The sequence below is a fragment of the Chiloscyllium plagiosum genome, chromosome 11, assembly GCF_004010195.1.
Source record: "Chiloscyllium plagiosum isolate BGI_BamShark_2017 chromosome 11, ASM401019v2, whole genome shotgun sequence".
Classification (NCBI taxonomy): domain Eukaryota; kingdom Metazoa; phylum Chordata; class Chondrichthyes; order Orectolobiformes; family Hemiscylliidae; genus Chiloscyllium; species Chiloscyllium plagiosum.
In genome coordinates, this window is record NC_057720.1 from 88,494,173 (window position 1) to 88,515,617 (window position 21,445).

The 21,445-nt window shown below is 41.5% G+C and overlaps 1 protein-coding gene across 1 annotated transcript in view; it reads right to left on the bottom strand.

Moving 5' to 3' along the window:
- Window positions 1-21,445, bottom strand: part of astn1 (astrotactin 1) — a 2,190,072-nt gene that overhangs the window by 1,733,920 nt on the left and 434,707 nt on the right. Inside the window, exon 2 of the mRNA XM_043700015.1 lies at window positions 17,098-17,285. Coding sequence (XP_043555950.1) covers window positions 17,098-17,285 — 188 coding nt within the window. The remainder of the gene's footprint in view (window positions 1-17,097; window positions 17,286-21,445) is intronic.

A 21,445-nucleotide genomic window follows, 5' to 3' on the forward strand; every position in this document is an offset into this window, starting at 1 on the left:
AACTTGAAAGAGTTCAGAAAAGATTTACAAGGATGTTGCCAGGGTTGGAGGATTTGAGCTATAGGGAGAGGCTGAGCAGGCTGGGGCTGTTTTCCCTGGAACGTCGGAGGCTGAGGGGGTGACCTTATAGAGGTTCACAAAATTATGAGGGTCATGGATAAGATAAATAGACAAAGTATTTTCCCTGGGGTCGGGGAGTCCAGAACTAGAGGGCATAGGTTTAGGGTGAGAGGGGAAAGATATAAAAGAGACTTAAGGGGCAACCTTTTCACACAGAGAGTAGTATGTGTATGAAATGAGCTGCCAGATGAAGTGGTGGAGACTGGTACAATTGCAACATTTAAGAGGCATTTGGACGGGTATATGAATAGGAAGGGTTTGCAGGGATATGGGCCAGGTGCTGGCAGGTGGGACTAGATTGGGTTGGGATACCTGGTCGGCATGGACGTGTTGGACTGAAGGGTTTGTTTCCATGCTGTACATCTCAATGACTCTATGACTCTAGTAATCCAGATATTCCAGTGAATACCCTGGGAATAGGGGGTTGAATTCTGCCATGGCAGCTAATTATGTTTGAATTCAGTTAATAAATCTATAAAATAACGCTGGTTTCAGTGATTGTCTTACAAACTTAAAGGGTTCACCCATGTTCTTTAGGGAAGGAAATCCACTTTCCTTTCCAGTTTTTGTCAAACTGTGAAATCCGGAGCCACAATAATGTACATGAATCTGAATACTTTACACCCTTTGTAAAGGCTGAGCAAGTTGCGTGGTTGAAGGGCCATTCGAGATGGGCAACACGTTCTGGTCTTGCCAGTGATTCCCACATCCACAAACTATGCAAGTTTAAAAGATTCTTGAAAGTTTACCCTCCTTTTCAAACCAAATCAGCACAGTGCTTTAATTTCTTCTGCAATTATGGATGACAGTTTGTGTAACAACCAAGGCAGTTAATTCAATACATTTATTATTGACACTAACAAGGCAGGAGATTTTCAAAATGGTAGAACAATTAGCAAATGAGCTAATTCCCTTTCAGTGGCTTCATCTGAAAAAATTAAACAATTATTTCCAGCAGACTGACACTGCAAAGCATCATTTTCACAAGTCATTCTGTGTTCCCTCTCTTCTGTGATGGATAACTGGCAGCAGCTTTGATTTTCATGAATATAATTTGATCACAAATCATATTTACTCTGTCATTTAACATGAGAATGCTAATCATGTTGAAATTCTGAAAAAAAGGAATCACCCAACTTTCTTATTCCCAAATCGGTTTGCGACAGACACCAGTCTTGGAACAGTATTGGGTTTCTGCACATACTCAGTCTGACAGTAGATCGAGCCTTTTAAGTGCAAAAGCCCTTCCCATAATGAACGGTTAAAAAAATTATTACAGTATCCTCTGTTATCTTTGTTTTTGTATTGTGTAATGATTTTTACAACTCACCTACTTTCCAGAAGACAAGGAAAGTGTCGTAAAATTGCGGCAAAAGTTGGACTTTTGATTGTGAGCCCAGTTTGATTCGCAGTTTGATTGTGAGCCCATTCTCCCTGGGTCCCTTTCCATTTGGTAAGCAGATTCTAAACATGGAATCTTCTGGAGGTTGAGTGATGAGGATTCTTCAACTAACATGGTGGCTCAGTGGTTAGCACTGCTGCTTCACAGCGCCAAGGACCCGGGTTTGATTCCAGCCTCTGGCGACTGTATGGGGTTTGCACGTTCTCCCAGGGAGATCGCTGTTTCCTCCGGGTGCTCCGGTTTCCTCTCACAATCCAAAGATGTGCAAGTTAGGTGAACTGGCCATGCTAAATTGCCTATAGTGTTCAGGGATGTGTAGGTTAGGTGCATTAGTCAGAGTAAATGTGGGATAAGGGTCTGGTAGGTTCCTCTTCAGAGGATCGATGTGGACTTGTTGGGCCAAATGGCCCTTTTCTACACTGTAGGGATCCTAAACAGGAAGCTGTCAAACAGTGACCGTGAGATGTTGACTTACAGGATTACAGTTCATGGATTATTCAGGCCCATGGTATGTTTATTTAATGTAGGCAATGAAAAGTTAACTGTAAACTGACATCCGTGGGGCAATTTTGGTGATGGTGGCACCAAGCAGTCATTTGATCACTACAAACAAAGCTCATAGACATTCATTATCACAAACAATTTGGAAAAACAGCAAGTTGGTCCTCAGGACCAAGCTATTACTTCATAAGGCCTGCATTCTCAAGGCCTTGTTTTCCACCATTGCAACATGACTGACTTACAGTGACCAAGAAGCCCACCAATGTGCATTTTCGCTGTCAGTCGTGCACTTCAGCTTGGTCCTGGCCAAATGCAGCAGTCCACTCAAAGGAAGAACTCCCAAGTTCGTCAGCATTCATCATTCAGAGGCAGCTTAGTTGACTTTGACATGTCTATAGGGTGGAGTCAGCCTAATTCTCATAGTATCTGCCTCAGAGGGATAAGGCTCTTCAGCCATCTGCAAAGGTGCTTCATTTGAGAGCACCACATCTGAAATGGATTCTCACGACCTTGTCCCCTAATATTTATAGAGATGGATGCCACCAATTGATTAAATGGTTTATTTGCATTGTATTACAAAGGCTACAAAGAGATGAGACAAAGTATAAATGAATTACAGGAGAGGAAGGTTGAATCAAACCATTTCAATGAATATTTTGAAAAGTAAACTACAAAGCTTGACAACATATATTTGCATAAAATTTGCAACATGCAATGCACAGTTAATTTTAAGATCATCGCCAGCTGAAATACTCAATGCTAAAAATTTCTTCTGTAATAATGTTCCAAAGCAACAACAAAACTATCAATCACCACACTACTTTTGGTTATTTACCACAGTCCAGTTTTTAAGGAATTGGAATAACAGGTCTCAATTCATTCATTAGACATTTGCAGCTTTACTTTTACCTCCGAATTCAAGAAAACTGGGTTAGTTTTTAACAATTAATAATGTCCTCAAAATACCTGAAAAGCTTATAACCGATTTTTATTACAAAGTTTAAAGATTAGATGGGCTGAAAATCCATGGTAATCTCTTCCAAATTGAAAGTCTATAAATTCTGAAATCTATAAGCCAGACAGCAAAAAAAAAACGAAGAGGAAAATTGCAACTGTGTAATGATTTTCATTCAGTCTTGTCTGGTGTCCAACCATATTACCCCAGTCATCCCCATCTTTCCAATTTGCTATTTTATCTCTTCTCCACACTAGAGCTCTCTCTTTCCTCATTCCATTGTCCTTACCTTTACCAAAGCATGTGACTGAATTGATTTCCACTCATTTTCTCTAATTACGAAAAGCTGAAAAAAAAATTAACTGACCACAGGCCAACTGATCCAGATGAGACACACTCCGGAATCAGCATAGAAACACGCCAGTGAATAAATGAAGTCTGATTAATATCTGTAAGAGCTCTCTCAATGCAATAACTATAACCATGGACTGACACAGAAAACAGAGACGAAAGATAGGCTTGGGTACAGAGTGATCATAGAAAAATGCTCCATTAATGTCAGGGATTTTGTGCCAGTGGCAACTCAGTGCAGAGAAGTGGAAAAATGAATGACAATGAGAAGATGGACAGTTAACACAGGACTCAAGGTGTCATATCTGAACGCAGGCAGTATAAGGAATAAGGTAAATGGGCTTATGGCACAGATCAAAATTAGCAGGTATGATGTGATGGGCATCACGGAGACGTGCCTGCAAGGGGATCAGGACTGGGAGCAGAATATTCAAGGCTACACATCCAACGAAAAGATCGGCAGGTTGGGTTGCCTTATTAGTAAGAAATGAAATTAAATCAATAGTAAGAAACAAAGTAGGGTCAGATGGTGTAGAATCTGTGTGGGTAGGATTGCAGAACAGCAAAGGTTAAAAAAAACACATAGTTGGAGTTGTGTGCAGGCATCCAAACAGTGAGTCAGGAGGTGGGACGCAAGGTACACCAGGTGATAGAAAAGATTATGGGAAATGCAAAATTACAGTGGTCATGGAGGATTTCGATATGCAGGTGGACTGGAAAAATCAGGTTGGTAGCGATGCACAAGAAGAGGAATTTGTGGAATGTCTACAGGATGGCATTTTGGTGCAGCTTGTGGTAGAGCCCACTATGGAACAGGCAATACTGGGTTTAGTATTGTGCAATGAGGCAGACTTGATAAGCCTTAGGAGGCAGTAATCATAACATGATTGAACTTATTCTGCAATTTAAGAAGGAGCAGATAGTACCAGAGGTAATGGTATTACAGCTGAGTAAAGGCAACGACAGAGACATGAGGGAGGAACTGGTTAAAATTGACTGGGAGAAGGGTCTAGCAGGAAAGACAATGGAACAACAATGGCAGGAGTTTCTGGGAATAATTCAGGAGATACAGCAGAGACTCATCCTGAGGAAAAAGAAGCGTGGTACAGTGAGGATGAGACAACCATGGCTGACTATGGAAGTTAGGGACAGCATAAAAGCAAAAGAGAAAGCATGTAATGTGGCAAAGGCCAGTGGGAAACCAGAGGATTGGGAAGCTTACAAAGACCAACAGAGGGCAACAAAAAAAGAAATAAGGAGGAAGAAGATTAAATATGAGGCTAAACTAGCCAGTAATAAAAAGGAAGATTGTAAGAGTTTCTTTAGATACATAAAGGGCAAAAGAGAGGCAAAAGTGGACACTGGACCGCTGGAAAATGATGCTGGAGAGATAGTAGTGGGGAACAAGGAAACGGCTCAGGAACTGAAATATTACTTCACATCAATCTTCATGGTGGAAGACACGAGTAATATCTCCAAAATTCAAGAGAGTGAGGATGCAGAGCTACGTATGGTGGCCATCACCAAGGAGAAGGTGCTAGAAAAACTGGATGGCCTGAAGGTGGATAAATCACCTGGACCTGATGGACTATACTCCAGTGTTCTAAGAGAGATAGCTGAAGAGATCGTGGAGACATAAGTGGCGATCTTTCAGGAATCACTACAATTAGGGAGGATCCCAGAGGACTGGAAAATCACTCACGTGACACCCCTGTTTAAAAAGGCAGTCAGGCAAAAGATGAAAAATTGCAGACCGATTAATCTAACCTCGGTCATGGGTAAGATTTTGGAATCCATTGTGAAGGATGAGACTTCTGCATACTTGGAAGAATATGGTAAAATAGGGCAAAGTCAGCACCGTTTCATCAAGGGCAGGTCATGTCTGATAAATCTGCATGAGTTCTTTGAGGAAGTAACAAGCAGGACAGCCAATGGATGTGAACTACCTGGACTTCTAAGAAGGCCTTTGACAAGGTGCTGCACAGGAGGCTGTTGAGTAAGATAAAGGCCCATGGTGTCAGAGGCAAAGTGCCACCATGGATAGAAGCTTGGCTGTCTGGCAGAAAGCAGAGAGTGAAAATAAGAGGATCCTTCTCAGAATGGCAGCTAGTGACAAGTGGTGTTTCACAGCGCTCAGTGTTGTGACCAAATGTTTTCACTTTTAACATTAACGATCTAGATGAAGGAACTGATGGCATTTTGGGTAGGTTTGCAGATGATACAAAGATAAGTAGGGAACAGGTGACATTGAGGAGGTGGGGTGTTGCAGAAGGATTTGGGTCAAGAGTGTGGTGCTGGAAAAGCACAGCAGGTTAGGTAGCGTCTGAGGAGTAGGAGAATCAACATTTCTGGCAAAAGCCCTTCATTAGCAATTGCCCAAAACGTCAATTTTCCTGCTCCTCAAATGCTGCCTGACCTGCTGTGCTTTTCCAGCACCACATTCCTGACTCTCCTCTCCAGCACTTTCACCTTGCAGAAGGATATGGACCAAGGGGATGCAGTGAGAGGGAGACTCATTCAGATCTTTGTAGAGAGAGGAGGAGAACTTCCTCAAGGTAGGCATCCTTGGAAGAGGCTTCACAGTAGGGTTAAAATCAACTAGAAGAAAGTGAGGACTGCAGATGCTACAGATCAGAGTTGAGTGTGTGGTGCTGGAAAAGCACAGCAGGCCAGGCAGCATCCGAGGAGCAGGAGAATCAACACTTCATCAGGAATGAGGCTTGTGGACCAGGGGGGCTGAGAGATAAATGGGAGGGGGGGGGGGGGTGGGGTTGGGGGAAAGGTAGCTGAGAGAGCAATAGGTAGATGAAGGTGAGGAGGGTGGAGTGGATAGATGGGAAAGGTGATGGACAGGTCAGGAGGGCAGTGCCAAGTTGGAGGCTTGGGACTGGGATAATATGGGGGGAGGTGAAATGAGGAAATATTAGAATGCACATTGATTCTGTGTGGTTGCAGGGTTGTCTTTTCCAAGGATGCCTACCTTGAAATAGTTCTCCTCCTCTCTCTGTAAGAATTTTAGTGAGTTCCTCTCTCACTGCACCCCCCGCCTCCCCAGGTCATCTCCTCTGCCCAGAAGCTTTTCAGCCATGTCCTGAAGCAGACTTGCATAGACACTCTGGGACATCTGCACCAACCAACCCCGTGGCTGAACACTTCAACTCCCCCTCCCACTCTGTCAAGGACATGCAGGTCCTGGGCCTCCTCCATTGTCAAACCCTAACCACCTGATGCCTGGAGGAAGAATGCCTCATATTCCGCCTTGGGACTGTGCAACCACACGGGATAAATGTGGATTTCAACAATTTCTTCATTTCTCCTCCCCCAACATTATCCCAGTCCCAAGCCTCCAACTCAGCACCGCCTTCCTGACCTGTCCATCACCTTTCCCATCTATCCGCTCTACTCTCCTCTCCGACCTATCACACTCTCAGCTACTTTACCCCCACCACCACCCACCCTCCCATTTATATCTCTGTTTCCCCCGTTCCACAAGCCTCATTTCCGATGAAGGGCTTATGCCCGAAACGTCGATTCGCCTGCTCCTCAGATGCTGCCTGACCAGCTGTGCGTTTCCAGCACCACACTCTTGACTCTGATCTCTAGCATCTGCAGTCCTCACTTTCTTCATAAATAAATAGGGTTGGACATTAGACTAAGTTGAGTATAAGCCAGGAACTGAGACTCCAATCCAGGAAGTGTTAAGGGAGTCCTCATCAAGCAGGTCAGAGGCTCACAAAAGAAAGACTTGACAACCAAGAATCAATTGAGAAGCTCAATGAACAATTTAAATGATTCTGGACACAAACTAGTCCTGATGTGTGCTGTGCTCTATTAGAATAGAATGCTCTGCTGAGGGCCCCCTTGTGGCACAGTGGTAGTATCCCTGCCCCTGGACTGTGAGATCTGTATTCAAGTCCCACCTGCTGTGGAGGTATGTACTATCTCTCAAACAGGTTGATTAGAAAAATAGGTGAAATGAAAACAAATACCCTGCTGAAATATGTGACTGTTGGTCAAGTACTAAAAGCAACTAACATATTGAAGAAATTAAGTTTTGAACAATTTTTTTGGATTTTCATCTAAAACTGAATAGCATTAGTCACTTTTAGTCACAAGTGCAGCAGGATTCATTGCATGTTTAGTGGGAAGAAATGGTAAATACTCTACATTGGCTATAGGAGTTGAAACAAATAAAGAATAGATAAAAGAAGTTTGTCTACGGAAATACTTACACTCCTACAAGAGACAGATTTGAAGAATTTTTAATTGGTACATTAAAAGAAAGTCTATACGAGGGGTAGTCATTAAAAAATGTCTCTGGAATGTTACATCGGTATGCTTGGTCCTGGAACAACATCCACCTGACAAAAGGGCATTGCAGAGGGTTTGGAGATTGATTCTGCAAGCGTAGAAGTGCTATAAGATTTTTTTTTTAAATTACTCAAGTAAAATGGGTGGATGAAAGTCAACAGCTAATCAGATTATTTTACAACAAGAAGTGCTTGCCTGAAGAAATTGGAGAGAGATGCGTGTGTTACAGTGAATTATTAAAACAAAGAAACATTCATGCTGTAATCACGTTGAAAATGATTTCTGTTTTCAAGATGGAGGAGGTATGGACTACGTTAACAAAGAACACACAACAGTACAACATAGACTCATCAACCCCACCATGCCCATGCTGATCACAATGCCATTCTACACTAATTCTATTATGGTCCATATCCCTCTATTCCCTGCCTGCACATGTGTCAGTCCAAATGCATCTTAAACGTTGCTATCGTATCTGCTTCTACCACCTCCCCTGGCAGTGTGTTCCAGGTACCTAGCACCCTCTGCATAAAAAAGTTGAGCTTGCATGTTTCCTTTAAACTTACCTTCTCTCACCTTAAGCTGAAAATGTGTTGCTGGAAAAGCGCAGCAGGTCAGGCAGCATCCAAGGAACAGGAGAATCGACGTTTCGGGCATAAGCCCTTCTTCAGGAAGCCTTGTTTCAGGCTTATGCCCGAAACGTCGATTCTCCTGTTCCTTGGATGCTGCCTGACCTGCTGCGCTTTTCCAGCAACACATTTTCAGCTCTGATCTCCAGCATCTGCAGACCTCACTTTCTCTCACCTTAAACCAATTCCCACCTAGTATCTGACATTTCTGACCTGGGAAAAAGACACTGACTACACACTCTTTCCATGCCTGTCATAATTGCATAGATTTCCTTCAGATCGCCCCCTCAGCCTCCAACACTCTAGCAAAGATAATCCAAGGGGTGGCATGGTGGCTCAGTAGTTAGTACTGCTGCCTATCAGCACCAGCGACCTGGGTTCAATTCCCACCTCAGGCACTGTGTGGAGTTTGCACATTCTCCTTGTTTCTACGTGGGTTTCCTCCCACAGTCCAGAGATGTGCAGGTTAGGTGAATTGGCTGTGCTAAATTGCCCATGGCGTTAAGTGAAGAGGTAAATGTAGGGGGGTGGGTCAGTGTGGACTTGTTGGGCCAAAGGGCCTGTTTCCACACTGTAAGAAATCTAGATCTAAAATCTCTAAGTTTGTCCAACTTTTTCTTATAGCTACTACTCTCCAACCCAGGCAACATCCTGGTAAACCGCCTTTGCACCCTCTCTCGAGCTTCCACATCCTTTCCTATTGTGTGGTGACCAGAACTGCCCACAATACTCCAAATGTGGCCTAACTGGAGTTACAAACAGCTGCAGTTACACAGCTAAAAATTGATTATATTTCATTAACAAATAGTAGTATCATTTTGCATCTTATGAATAGAAGTTTCAAAGCAATCTGTTTGAATGTGTATTAACTAAACTTCAAGGTGATTGCATCCTGAAGTGAGATTTAGACCTTCTGGTCCAGAGTAGGAATATTACCATAGAACCCTCTGAACAGTTTTGTTTTTGGTTTGCTTATTAATAGAGTTGAGAAAAAAAAGGAGGAATCTATTAGTATCTAATAGTTTCCATCAATGGATGCTAAACATTTAGTAGTTGAAGGTAAGAAGGTTAACAGATGTTTGCGTGAGAGAGTTTCCGCAAGACATAGACAGAGAATTTCCTAAGTTTGTGTACTTGTCATTGCATCTGCAGTCGTTCTCTTCGAATTAGCAGGAACTAAACTTGCTCTTTTTAAAACTTGGCTGCTCACTGCAGTTAAACAAAAAGTTAATTACATTTCAATTGGCAAAAACATATTGCCATGTGCTCAGAAATGAATTTAAGCTTTTTTTATGACTAATCAGGGATGTTGAAAAGAGGTTAATTAGTCACAAGAAGTTATTAAAAATCATCAGTGACAATTAAAACACACATAAGATGCTGCCATGTCTCTCTCAGAACACAGCAAATGATATTTTTTGCTTCTAAATACTGACATTTTCCTTTAAAAATTTTCTCACTTAAAGAAACCAAACACATAAAAGGAAATTTTCCAGTGATGAAGGTTCTAAATTCATTTTAAAATAATAATTCCAAACAAGCAAAACATCAAACGAAACCACATCAAAAAGCTTACTTTGCTTATCGATATAGCAGTTTTTTTTTCAGTAGCCAAAAGCAAAATTCACTTAATGTTACTATTACTGACATGCATTATTTCACTGTTCACACCAATAACATGGTCATTTTTTTCATCAATAGCTTGAAAGTGACTTATTAATTGCCAATTTAGTCTAACAGCTACTACCAGCTGTGGCTTGACTGTAGCTCACTTGCCTCTGAATCTGAAGGTTCAAGTCCCAGTCCAGGATTTGAACATCTGGTTTCTGGAGTGTTGAACTGTTAGAAGTTTCATTTCTTGATGTGATTTTAAGCGGAGATCCTATTGTCTGCTAGGGTAGATATAAACGATTCCAATGCATAATATCAAAGAAGATATTATTTAAAAGGTTAAAAGGTGCTCACATATCCAGACACCAATTGCCTCTGGTGTCTGGAACAATATTCATGACTTAACCAACTTCATGAAGTGAGTTATCTGGTCATTATCCCATTACGAAATTTTAAAAAAATCTTTCACTCAACTCAGAAATAACAAGGACTGTTTTCTGTCTGAGTATTTAGATTGATTAGAAATTGGATGTTCCCTGAAGACCTTTGGAGGCAGGGTCTGTTGTGGAAGGGTCTGAAAGGGTTACTTGATGGTAAAACAGCTCAGGGTCTTGGAGGAATAAAATATAACATCCAGGTTCTCCTCAAAGAGTCTATGCATCAATGTCCACCAGATCAATATTACCTCTGGCTTAGAATAATAGAACCCCTACAGTGCAGATAGACGCCACACAACCCATCAAATCTGCACTGACCCTCTGAAGGGTCTTGTCCCTAGGTAGTTCATCATGGGTCCTGGCCTGGTCTTTTGGCAGCTTTCAGCCTGCCCTCTCTGTGTCACGTGATGGGTCCTGGTCTGGTCTCCCAGTGGCTCATGGTGGTTCCCAGCCTGGTCTCTCAGTGGTATGTCGGCTGGTCTCTCGGTGATTCATGCCAGTATCTTGGTTCAACGTGCGAGTGGACCCTGCCCCGGGCATATTCCTGAGGGAGTGGGGGAAGAGCAGAGAGGCAGCAGTTCCAGCAGCAGCGACAGTATCTGCAGTGGTGTCATCGAGAACAGACAGCTGAAGTCTTCCCAGAGAGCAAGACAAGCAGAGGACTCATCAAAGCCAGTTGAATTTTTAACTAACTCCTTTATCTTCCTAGTTTAAACTACAAAAGACTTTAACTTTAACTATTACCTTATTTCTTCACTTTTCTACTATTCTATGAAGTAATGCTTAACTTTTTAAATTCTTGTTTCTCTTACTACTTTGTACCTGGGTTTTTTGAAACGAGGTTTTTTGAACCTAGGTGACACCACATTTGGTGACATTATACACTTTTCACTGTATTGTACTTCTGTACTTGAGTACATGTGACAATAAAATGTAAATCCAAGAGAATCCTACCCAGATCCACTCCCCACTTCACAATCTATCTCCGTAATCTCACAGTTAGCTTGTCCAATCCACCTATTCTGCACTTCTTTGGACTGTGAGAGGAAACTGGAGCACCCGGAGAAAACCCATGCAGACACGGAGAACATGCAAGCTCCACGCAGACAGTCACCTGAGAGTGGAACTGAACCCAAGCCCCTGGCACTGTGAAAGCAGCAGCACAAACTACTGAGCCAGAGACTTGGGTCCAGTTCCAGCCTCGGGTGACTGTCTGTGTGGAGCTTGCATGTTCTCCCTGTGTTGTCTGCCACTGAGCCACTGTGCCATAAACTATCTCTTGCTTAATATGTGAGCACCTTTTAACCTTTTAAATGGTTTCCAAACAAGACTAAACCGGCTCTGTACTCTACCCTACAGGTAAAGAAGACAGTAGCAGCAAACTTGCCACAAGACGAATTGTACACTCAGACTGGCAAGTAGCTAGACAGCACTGCAGATTTTATCCTAAATACAACAATGACATGAATATTTTGAAAGGATGTTAATGGCTATCCTGGAGTGTGGCAGAAAGATAGAGTTGACCACACAAACCAATCAGCCATAGTCGTTTTGAATGGCACAGCAGAGTAGACAGACTGAATCGCCTCCTCTTGTTCTTGATTTTTATGTAAGTGTACTAATGTAGGGGTCAACTGAGCGCAAATTTGTTGCAACATTTTGTTCATTACAACAGTGCCTACAATTCAAAATTATGTCAATGACCTATAAAACATTTAAGATATCGAGTGGTTGTGAAAATTGCTGGTTAAAATCTGTACCTTTCTTTCCAGCTTGCAGATTATAACCTGTTTATCGAACAATGTTGACGCACAGGCAATGAAGAAATTACATTCAGCACAAAATAGTGTGGTGGTGTGATCAAGATACCAACATGTTTGAAATGTTATAATTAATTTGTTTTTGTCTGACACACAGATGATGTGAGGTTTATCTAAATTAGAAGTAAAGTAAATACAGTTAATACTTCAACTAAAAATGTTGTTTTCCCACCAAATGTTTTGGCAATAAATAATGGTTTCCATTAACTAATACCATTTTCCTTTATCATCTTCGAAAGAAGTATTTAATAGAATTTCCTTTGACACAAAAACAACAACGTTTCAACTATTGATTTCGTTTTGCATGGCATTAATTTCATCAATTTCTCAGTGGCTACCTTTCCCTTGCTTTGAACCATTACGCAGGAGTACTGTGTAGTGACAAATCAATCTTTCGGCTTCTACCTAAAATCAGGAGCAAAGTATAGTTCAGCAGTTATAAATGTTTTATTCATTCAAATTTGAAGAGATTTTCTTTGGGGAATTCCAGCTTCTGCAACTTTCCAAATAAACAATAGAATAATCAATCAGAGAGCTATTAACATGTCTTGTGTTTTTCTCTACCCACACCCCCTTAATAAGTTACAGTCTCAAATAACATATGAAATAAATTCAAACAAATTACATTCAGCTAAGGCTGATTGGAAAGGTAAGTCAGTAACCACGTGAAAAAAGCTCAGCTCAATTAAGGATACTTTTCCTCAGGCAGAATGAATAAATCCACCTGTTGACATAGTACAGAGCTATCCAGAACAGGGTAAGATTCATGCTCTATTAGCAGTTAGCTGACTGCAATTTAAAAAAAAATGAAGGGTACTATTAATGCTTGCAAGGAGGCAAACCAAGGAGGCAAAGTAAGTAATTCCGAGGTTCTGCTTTTTGTTCTCCATGCCAGTGTCATTGGCAAGTGCAACATTTATTCCCATCTGACAAACCCATTGTGATGCTGCAGGTGAGCCAATGCCTGAATGGCAGCTTTACATCAGTTGGGAGCACCCTTGCCTGTAAGTCATGAGATCCTGTGTTTGAGTCCTAATCCATTATTTAAGCACAAATATCAAAGTTGACATTCCAGTGTAGCAATGAGCAAGAGCCACTTTGTCCGAAACGCTGCCTTTTGAATGAGATGTTGCTCCAATGGATGCAGAAAGATATTATGGCATATCTCACTCTCTCTCTCACTCTCTCACTCACTCACTCACTGACTCACTCACTCACACTCACACACACACAAGTGCTCTCTCGTTTTGATTTGATTCAATTCATTATTGCCACATATACCTAAGTACAGTGAAAGGTTTTGTTCTGTATGCAGTACAAGCAGATCATGCCGTACAAAGACTATAGGGTGATTGAACAGAGTGAGGAATATAATGTTATGGCTGCAAGGAAGGTGCACTAAAAGCTAGATCAACATTAGATTTGAAACTTAAGAAGTGTATTCATAAATCTAATAACAGTGGGGAAGAAGCTGTTATTGAATCTGCTGGTACTTATGTTTAAACGTTTGTATCTTCTGCCTGAGAGGAGAGGTCAGAAGAGATTATAACTGGGATGGGAGAGGTATTTGATGACATTGGCTGCCTTTGTGAGGCACCAAAAAGTATAGATGGAGTCAAGGATGGGAGGGTGGCTTGCATGATGGTCTGGGCTGTGTTCACAACTCTTCGTAGTTTGTTACTGTCCTGGGCAGAGCGGTTATCATACCAGGCTGTGATGCATCCAGATAGAATGCTTTCAACAGTGCATCTATAAAAGGTGTCCTGGTTTATAGCTCTCTCTTTCAATCAGCATCACAGGCATTCTTCCATTAATGTTTCCGGAAGTTTGCTACTTGTAAATTAACTGCCAAAAGTACAATGACATCTACAATTTACTAGTCCTTCATTAGCCTTAAGGCAGTTTGAGACATTGGTGGTCAAAAAGTTTAGTACGTAAATCCATGTCTCCCTTAATTTACTTATTGACAGTTGAGTGACTTTGTACGTCATTTCAGAAAGGCTTTCAGGGTGAAACATTGCAGTGGGTCTATGTATTCACCTGACCAGATGTGGTTTGCAGATTTCCTGGCAGTGCATGAGTGAGCCATATGATTTTCTACAATGATACTACAGGAAAGGGTTACCATTATTAATAACAGAAACATTGGACAAAATCTTCCCAGCTCCTGAGCAATGTGGCCCATAGCATGAAATTTGCAGAAAATCAGTAAGATGTCCAACGAGACACTTCTCAATGTTAAGATCAAAAAGGCTCATTTTGCAACCAAGTGTTGATGGCCTTATCACAAGATGGCAGCATGAGGCCTACTTCCAGGGATTATCACTCATCATCACTCTCATTACTACCTCATCTCTCATAGGGCCAGATACTGAGAATTCTGAAACTCAGAACTGTAACCTGGTGACTCCAGCTCATTGTTCACTCCTCCAAACCTCTATCTTGGACCGCTGGCATCAAAATCACAGGGCAGACTCGGTAGCTGTATTGCTGCATCTTAATTCCTACAGTGATTAACAGCCAAGGATAATGGGGAAAAAAGTGGCCAACTTCAAAGGAAAAATAGCCTATTGTGCAAGTCAGAACCAGGCACTGCTCATGAATCTGGTGATAGGGTTATTTGATCTTTATGTTTACCAAGGCAGAATAAAGGACAATTTAGATTAGATTCCCTACATTATGGAAACAGGCCATTTGGCCCAACAGGTCCACACCAACCCTCTGAAGAGTAACCTGCCCACACCCATTACCCTACTCTATATTTACCCCTGACTAAGGCGCCTAACACTATGGGCAATTTAGCATGACTAATTCACTTAACCTGCACTTCTTTGGACTGTGGGAGGAAACCCATGCGGACACGGGGAGAATGTGCAAACTACACACAAATAGTCACCCGAGGTGGGAATCAAACCCGGGTCTCTGGCGCTATGAGACAGCAGTGCTAGCCACTGTGCTGCCCCACCTTGCCACCAATTTTACAGATGTATTTTTCACCTTTGTCTGGACAGTAAAGTGGCAGAGTAGATTGCTGCTCTTACAAACAGTGTTCAACCTTCATCCTATTAAAATCAATGGATGATATCATCGAGTGTAATCTTCACTGTCAAATCAATTCCAAGTGGTGAAAGTAAAATCACCACCATCATTTCCAGGCTGAGTTTGAACATAATTTAATACTGTCACACAAAAATTGTTCTGCTTTTCAACACAGCAGTGCCAAAATGATTTCTGCCACATAATCCTGACATCTTTAAAATGTACAGCCAAAACCTAGGTGAGGTCTTCCTCCTGCCAGCTAATTAAAATCAAGTGTTGATCCAAATAATCTTATACAAGCTTTTACGAACACCATATGGTCTTGTCCGAATATTGCATGGTTTCTCTTTGTAAATAAGCAATGAATTTACTCATTGTGAATCAATGTGGCTTTATAAGTAATTCTGACGTGCTTGATCAGAGTCTTTCAGGAACCAACAGTTCATAACTTTCCTCATAATGGGAGGGTAGAACATGCATGTACCTGTTACTAGGCAACGAGCAGCCCTCATGTTCAAAACAGATTGATGAATCCTCAGTTTAACATTCATCTCAATATCAGAACATTTTGTTTCCATTTAAGGCATTTAGATGAATTCCTTGAAAGATCTAAAGCAAATAAACTGGCAAAGCAGCAAATACAAGAGCACATCACTATTTAAAATCTAATAATAGTTCAGAATAGTTTATTTTTAAAAAAGTTTCATATGTCAGAAGAATAAAGTTACAAAGTAGAAAAAAAATCTGTCCTTTGGCTGGGATTTGAAAATGTACAGACCTCAACTCCAAAGTTCAACTCTTTTGAAAGACTCACCTCCCATTTTCAACTGGAATATTCAAAGTGGTAAGATTTCTGCTGGCAAATGTTCTGTTATTCATACTTTAACATCAAAAATGCAATTGTGTTTTCTGTTGTTCACTATTGTTAGCGCGGTGGAGAAAGTTTTTAAAAAATTTAGAGGCATTAACTGCTGAAGAAAATTCCCTGACCCATCCAAGGCAGACTACCCAAGCAGCATCAGAATTCAGTCTGTGACAAATATTGGAATGTGCTTGGTTTTGGCTTTTCCGCTGCAATGAGAGATGGATGTGTGCAAGGCCTGTATACCACTGCTGTAGTGGGATTCCTGGAAGATTGGTAAATTCATCCACAGCATCAGCCCAATCTTTACACAAACATCAGGTCACCTTTCTCTCATCCATCAATTTTTCAATTGCTACGGTGATGAGAATAATTATGATTTTCACTTAGCAGACATGCAAGCATTTGTTAAACATAAGGACTCTACTAACCATTAATGAAATAGAAACAAATGGTGTGTACACTCTCCAATTGAAGTGTGCACGCTGCTACTTCATTAGCATAAATTCGGGTGACCCATTATCCTTTTTCAGAACAGTAAGAGCATCGATTTGGACAGATTTTGATGTTTTTCTCCCCGTTTACTGAATATTACACTTAGGAGAACACTTAGTGGACGGATTTTAAAACCTGCCCATAAATATGAGGACACAGTTCAATCCATCAATCGAGATGGCACAGGACTTTCCATTATTTTAAGTATAAGAACACATTAATAACTATACTCCCACTGATCAGTAGAAGCTTTTTCTGTAACAGAAGATGCCCAAGTTTAATCTCTCCATCGTACCCGTCACCAAAATCTCTTTTAAACCACTGCGAGATCTGCCAATTTTCGGATACTTTGAAGCAATTAAGTGGATGGCCACTGGCAATCCTTGCAACACAATTATCCAAACATCATCCTTGCAACATTAAGACTATTATGGAAAAGCAACTGGCACTGCAAACAACATTCGCCTCAGCTTAATATCACATTAATGTAAATCGTTAAGTTTTTAAAAAAATTTAACAAAGGGAAAATGATTTAAAATAAATAGTCGAAATAGTGGAACTGACCATCACGGAAATATGGAGGATTCGGAGTTCTTCCTCAGCAGAATCTGTCTGGGAATAGATAGTTGGGACGAGCCCTGGTAAGCGATGGGCAATATTCTGATGATGAACATGGAAAAGCAAGGTTCCATTTTCTAGCCACTGCTGCCTCCAGCGAACAAGGGGAATCTCTTCTGAAGAGCCAGATATTTCTGCAACAAAACAAACGTATTGATTTGGAATTTCAGTCAAGAAAGTGGAAATCTCAAAGGCGTGCTGAAAGCAATTTCAAATTTAATGACATAACAACACTTCAGCTAATACAATAATGTATAATCTGTCCCCTGGACTAGTGGGGACTAATTTATTGATTTGAACAAAAGAGAAGCTGGAAGCATCCCTGAAGTTAAATTAAAGTTCAATCAAAAAGAAGTGAGGGATATTGAACTTTCAAATTGCAGATTAGATGAGCTTGGAAATAATGGTAGCTCATATTCCTCATTCAGTTCTTTGTCAATCCAAATCAGGAAATAATAAAGTCTGGTTCGATTATCATGAATAATGCCTTTATAAATCACAAAAAAATGACAAATTGTTTCATTGTAGTAAGTAGAATATTAACCATGCATCCAAATCCATCAAATGAATGACATCTATAAGACACATTGCTGAGCTGTGGAGTAACTTACCAGTATTAATATTCCACATTATAAGAAGCTTCCCTCTGCATTGAGCACATAATGGGCAGAATCTAAGGGTGATACGACAGAAATACAACTTGAAACTATTTCCAAGTCCTGAACCCAGAGGGATCGGGGTGAATCAGGGGACAATATCATGGAAGAGGCAGCCATACAAATTACCACCTTTATAATTTAGTTAAAAATCACACAACACCATGTTATAGACCAACAGGTATATTTGGAAGCACTAGCTTTCGGAGCGCTGCTCCTTTATCAGGTGGTTATCCCTGATGAAGGAGCAGCACTTCGAAAGCTAGTGCTTCCAACTAAACCTGTTGGACTATAACCCAGTGTTGTGTGATTTTTAACTTTGTCCACCTCAGTCCAACACCAGCACCTCCACATCATTTCTAATTTAGCATCTCTTAAGGTGCCGAGCTGATGTGCGCAGAGCTCGACAAACAAATCTGCAACCTCACCCATAACCTGAGCTACAAAGTTTTGCAAAAAAAACTCTAATCTCATTAAGTCCCAGCAATGTTTTGCCTGTTGTACCCCAGACCATGCAGTGTAGGAAGAAAGCATTGGCAACACAGCAACCCATAGGAGAGGTTAAATGTCAGCATGAGAGTAAAAGTGTGAAGTGCTCTTTTGTGCCATTTCCATCTCAGCTGCTGATGTTTGCCCACCCAGTCATGAAAATGCTCTCATCCAAATTGCAAGAAGGAAAAGACAAAGATTGCACGTTGCTCAGAGCTGAAGGCAAAGTGAGGGTAGAATTGCCCACATTCCTGTCTTGACGCAATGGAAGATGGACATAGTACAGAACTCCGAAAGGAGGTGGGGTCATAGAGTCATACAGCAGGGAAACGAACCTTGTGGTTCCAACCAGTCCATGCTGACCATGTTCCCAAACTAAACTAGTCCCAACTTCCTCTGGAAGTTCATTCCATACTCAAACCACTCTGTAAAAATAAATGCTCTTCATGTCTTTTTAAAACATCTCTCCTCTCACTTTAAAAATATGCCCCTTGGATTTGAAATCCCCCACCCTAGGAAAAGAGACCATTACTATTCACCATATCTGTACCCCTCACAGTTTTCTATACCTCCACAAAGTCACTCCAAAACCCTCTACACACCAGCGAAAATAGTCCTAGCCAATCCAGCCTCTCCGCATAACTCAAACCTTTCATTCCGGGCAACATCCTGGTAAATCTCTTCTGAACCCTCTCCAAGATAGGCAGGAGTTGGCAGGTAGGTGGCAGATGATGTTCAATGAAAACTGTGAGGTGATTTATATTGTTGGGAACAAATGGACAGACAAAATAAGGGACATCGATCTTAAAGGAATGCAAAAGCAAAGGCATTTGGGTATCTAAATGCATAGATCAATGAAGGTGGCAAGACAGGCAGATAGAGCACATAATAAAATAACCTGTATCCTGAGGTTTATTAACAGAGATATAAAGTACAAGAGCAAGGAGATGATTCTGAACTTAGACAAGACACTATTCATCTTCAGCTGGAGTATTGTGTGTAGGACTTGGCAACATACTATGGGAGGAATGTGAACGCATTGGGAAAAATGCAGAATAAATTTACAAGGATGATTCTAGGGTTAGAAACTTCAGTTCTGAGGATATGCAGGCTTGCTTAGGATAGTTCTCTTTGGGGAGAAGGCGGTTAATGGGAGATCTGACATAAGATTTCAAAATCCCGTAAGCTCTGGCTAGAGGAGGAATGGGGAGGAACTGTTGGCTGATAGGGAGGAACTGTTGGCTGATAGAGAGGAACTGTTAGCTGATAGGGAGGAACTGTTCCACTTGAAAACAAGAATCAAGAATGAGATGAGACAAATTTAAAGCAATTTTCAATTTAAGCAAATGTGCTGTGGGAATTCTGTTTTCATTCACTGAGAGGTTTGGGTTTGGAATGCACTGCCCAGAGGTGTGGTGAAGGTGTCTTCAGGATTTTAGGCGATTACTGAAACAGAAACAATGTACATGGGGATTGGAAAAGGCAGGCGATTAGCATAAAGCCATAGTGCTCATTTGGACAGTTGCTTCAGATAGTTTGTGCCCAAAGGCCTCCAGCTCTACGATAACAGTTCTGTGATTCTGAGGTGCAGGTGAAGCGCAGGTTATTTAACAAGACATAGAGTCATAGAGATGTACAGCATGGAAACAGACCCTTCGGTCCAACCCATCCATGCCAACCAGATATCCCAACCCCATCTGGTCCAACCTGCCAGCACCCGTCCCATATCCCTCCAAACCCTTCCTATTCATATACCCATCCAAATGCCTCTTAAATGTTGCAATTGTACCAGCCTCCACCACTTCCTCTGGCAGCTCATTCCATACACATACCACCCTCTGTGTGAAAAGTTGCCCCTTAGGTCTCTTTTATATCTTTCCCCTATCACTCTAAACCTATGCTCTCTATTTGTGGACTCCCCAACCCCAAGGAAAAGACTTGTCCTATTTACCCTATCCATGCTCCTCATAATTTTGTAAACCTCTATAAGGTGACCCCCTCAGCCTCTGATGCTCCAGGGAAAACAGCCCCAGCCTGTTCAGCCTTTCCCTATAGCTCAAATTCTCCAACCCTGGCAACATCCTTGTAAATCTTTTCTGAACTCTTTCAAGTTTCACAACATCTTTCCGATAGGAAGGAATAATATGAACGTTCAACTGAGCTGAGGTGCAATTTTATACAAAAGGAATGGTATACTTATGGAACTGATACAGCATATTTAGTGTTATTTGCAGGCTTTGGCAATTAAACAATTGCAGAACTGTGAAGTGGAAAGGAAACAGAGATGTCATATTCATGAACATTTGTTCTCCTGACACCAATAAGCTAATGCCAGAGGAGCAGCAGGAGGAACAGATAATGCTCAGAGAATGACAGACACTTGGAGCATATAGTACCACACAACACAGTTATACCATCCCCCCAGGGTAGAACCTACAACTCAACACATCTCAAATGTAACACATGTCACAGGTTGGGGATCACAGCAAATTTGAGCAGGTGACGCGGGACATGGAGGTTAATGTCAGTCCTTGATGGAGGATGGATGATAGCACCAACCATGCTCAGTTGGCGGGAAGGGGAAGGGGGAGCGGGGGAGCCCTGATTGAATCATGGGGGCTATTCATATAGCGCATCACTAATGGCCAAAGTTGATTGTTTCCTTCATTGATTGTTAACTGCACCGACGCTTTATTAGATTTGGTAATCTATTGCCTCCAAGCTCACATAGTACATTTCCTCCAGCCTCACATAAATGTTTGTTCATGAGTGTCCTTGACTCCACAGCAGATACATATGCGATATAGATGAACTGACTTGCACTGTGGGAGTACGACTGGGGAAGACAATGACTTTGGAACCACAGAGCCAAGTCAATTGTTCTTTAACGCATCAAGCTTTAGCCAATAGTTGAGTCAAGACTAAGGAACAATGTTGAGATGGTGTCTGAAATAGTTAATCACAAATTAAGGCCAGCTTAAAAACAATGGCATGAATGAGGGCAGTCCTTGCTTCCTAGCATGGAGGTCTGTCTGCTGACAATGCGAAGGAGCATCCACAGGGACAGCACTGTTTTTATCTTCATGATGCAATTGGTCGAGAAAGTTTACAAGTGTCTCCAGCTGATGCTGAAACTGAGCCGATGGCAT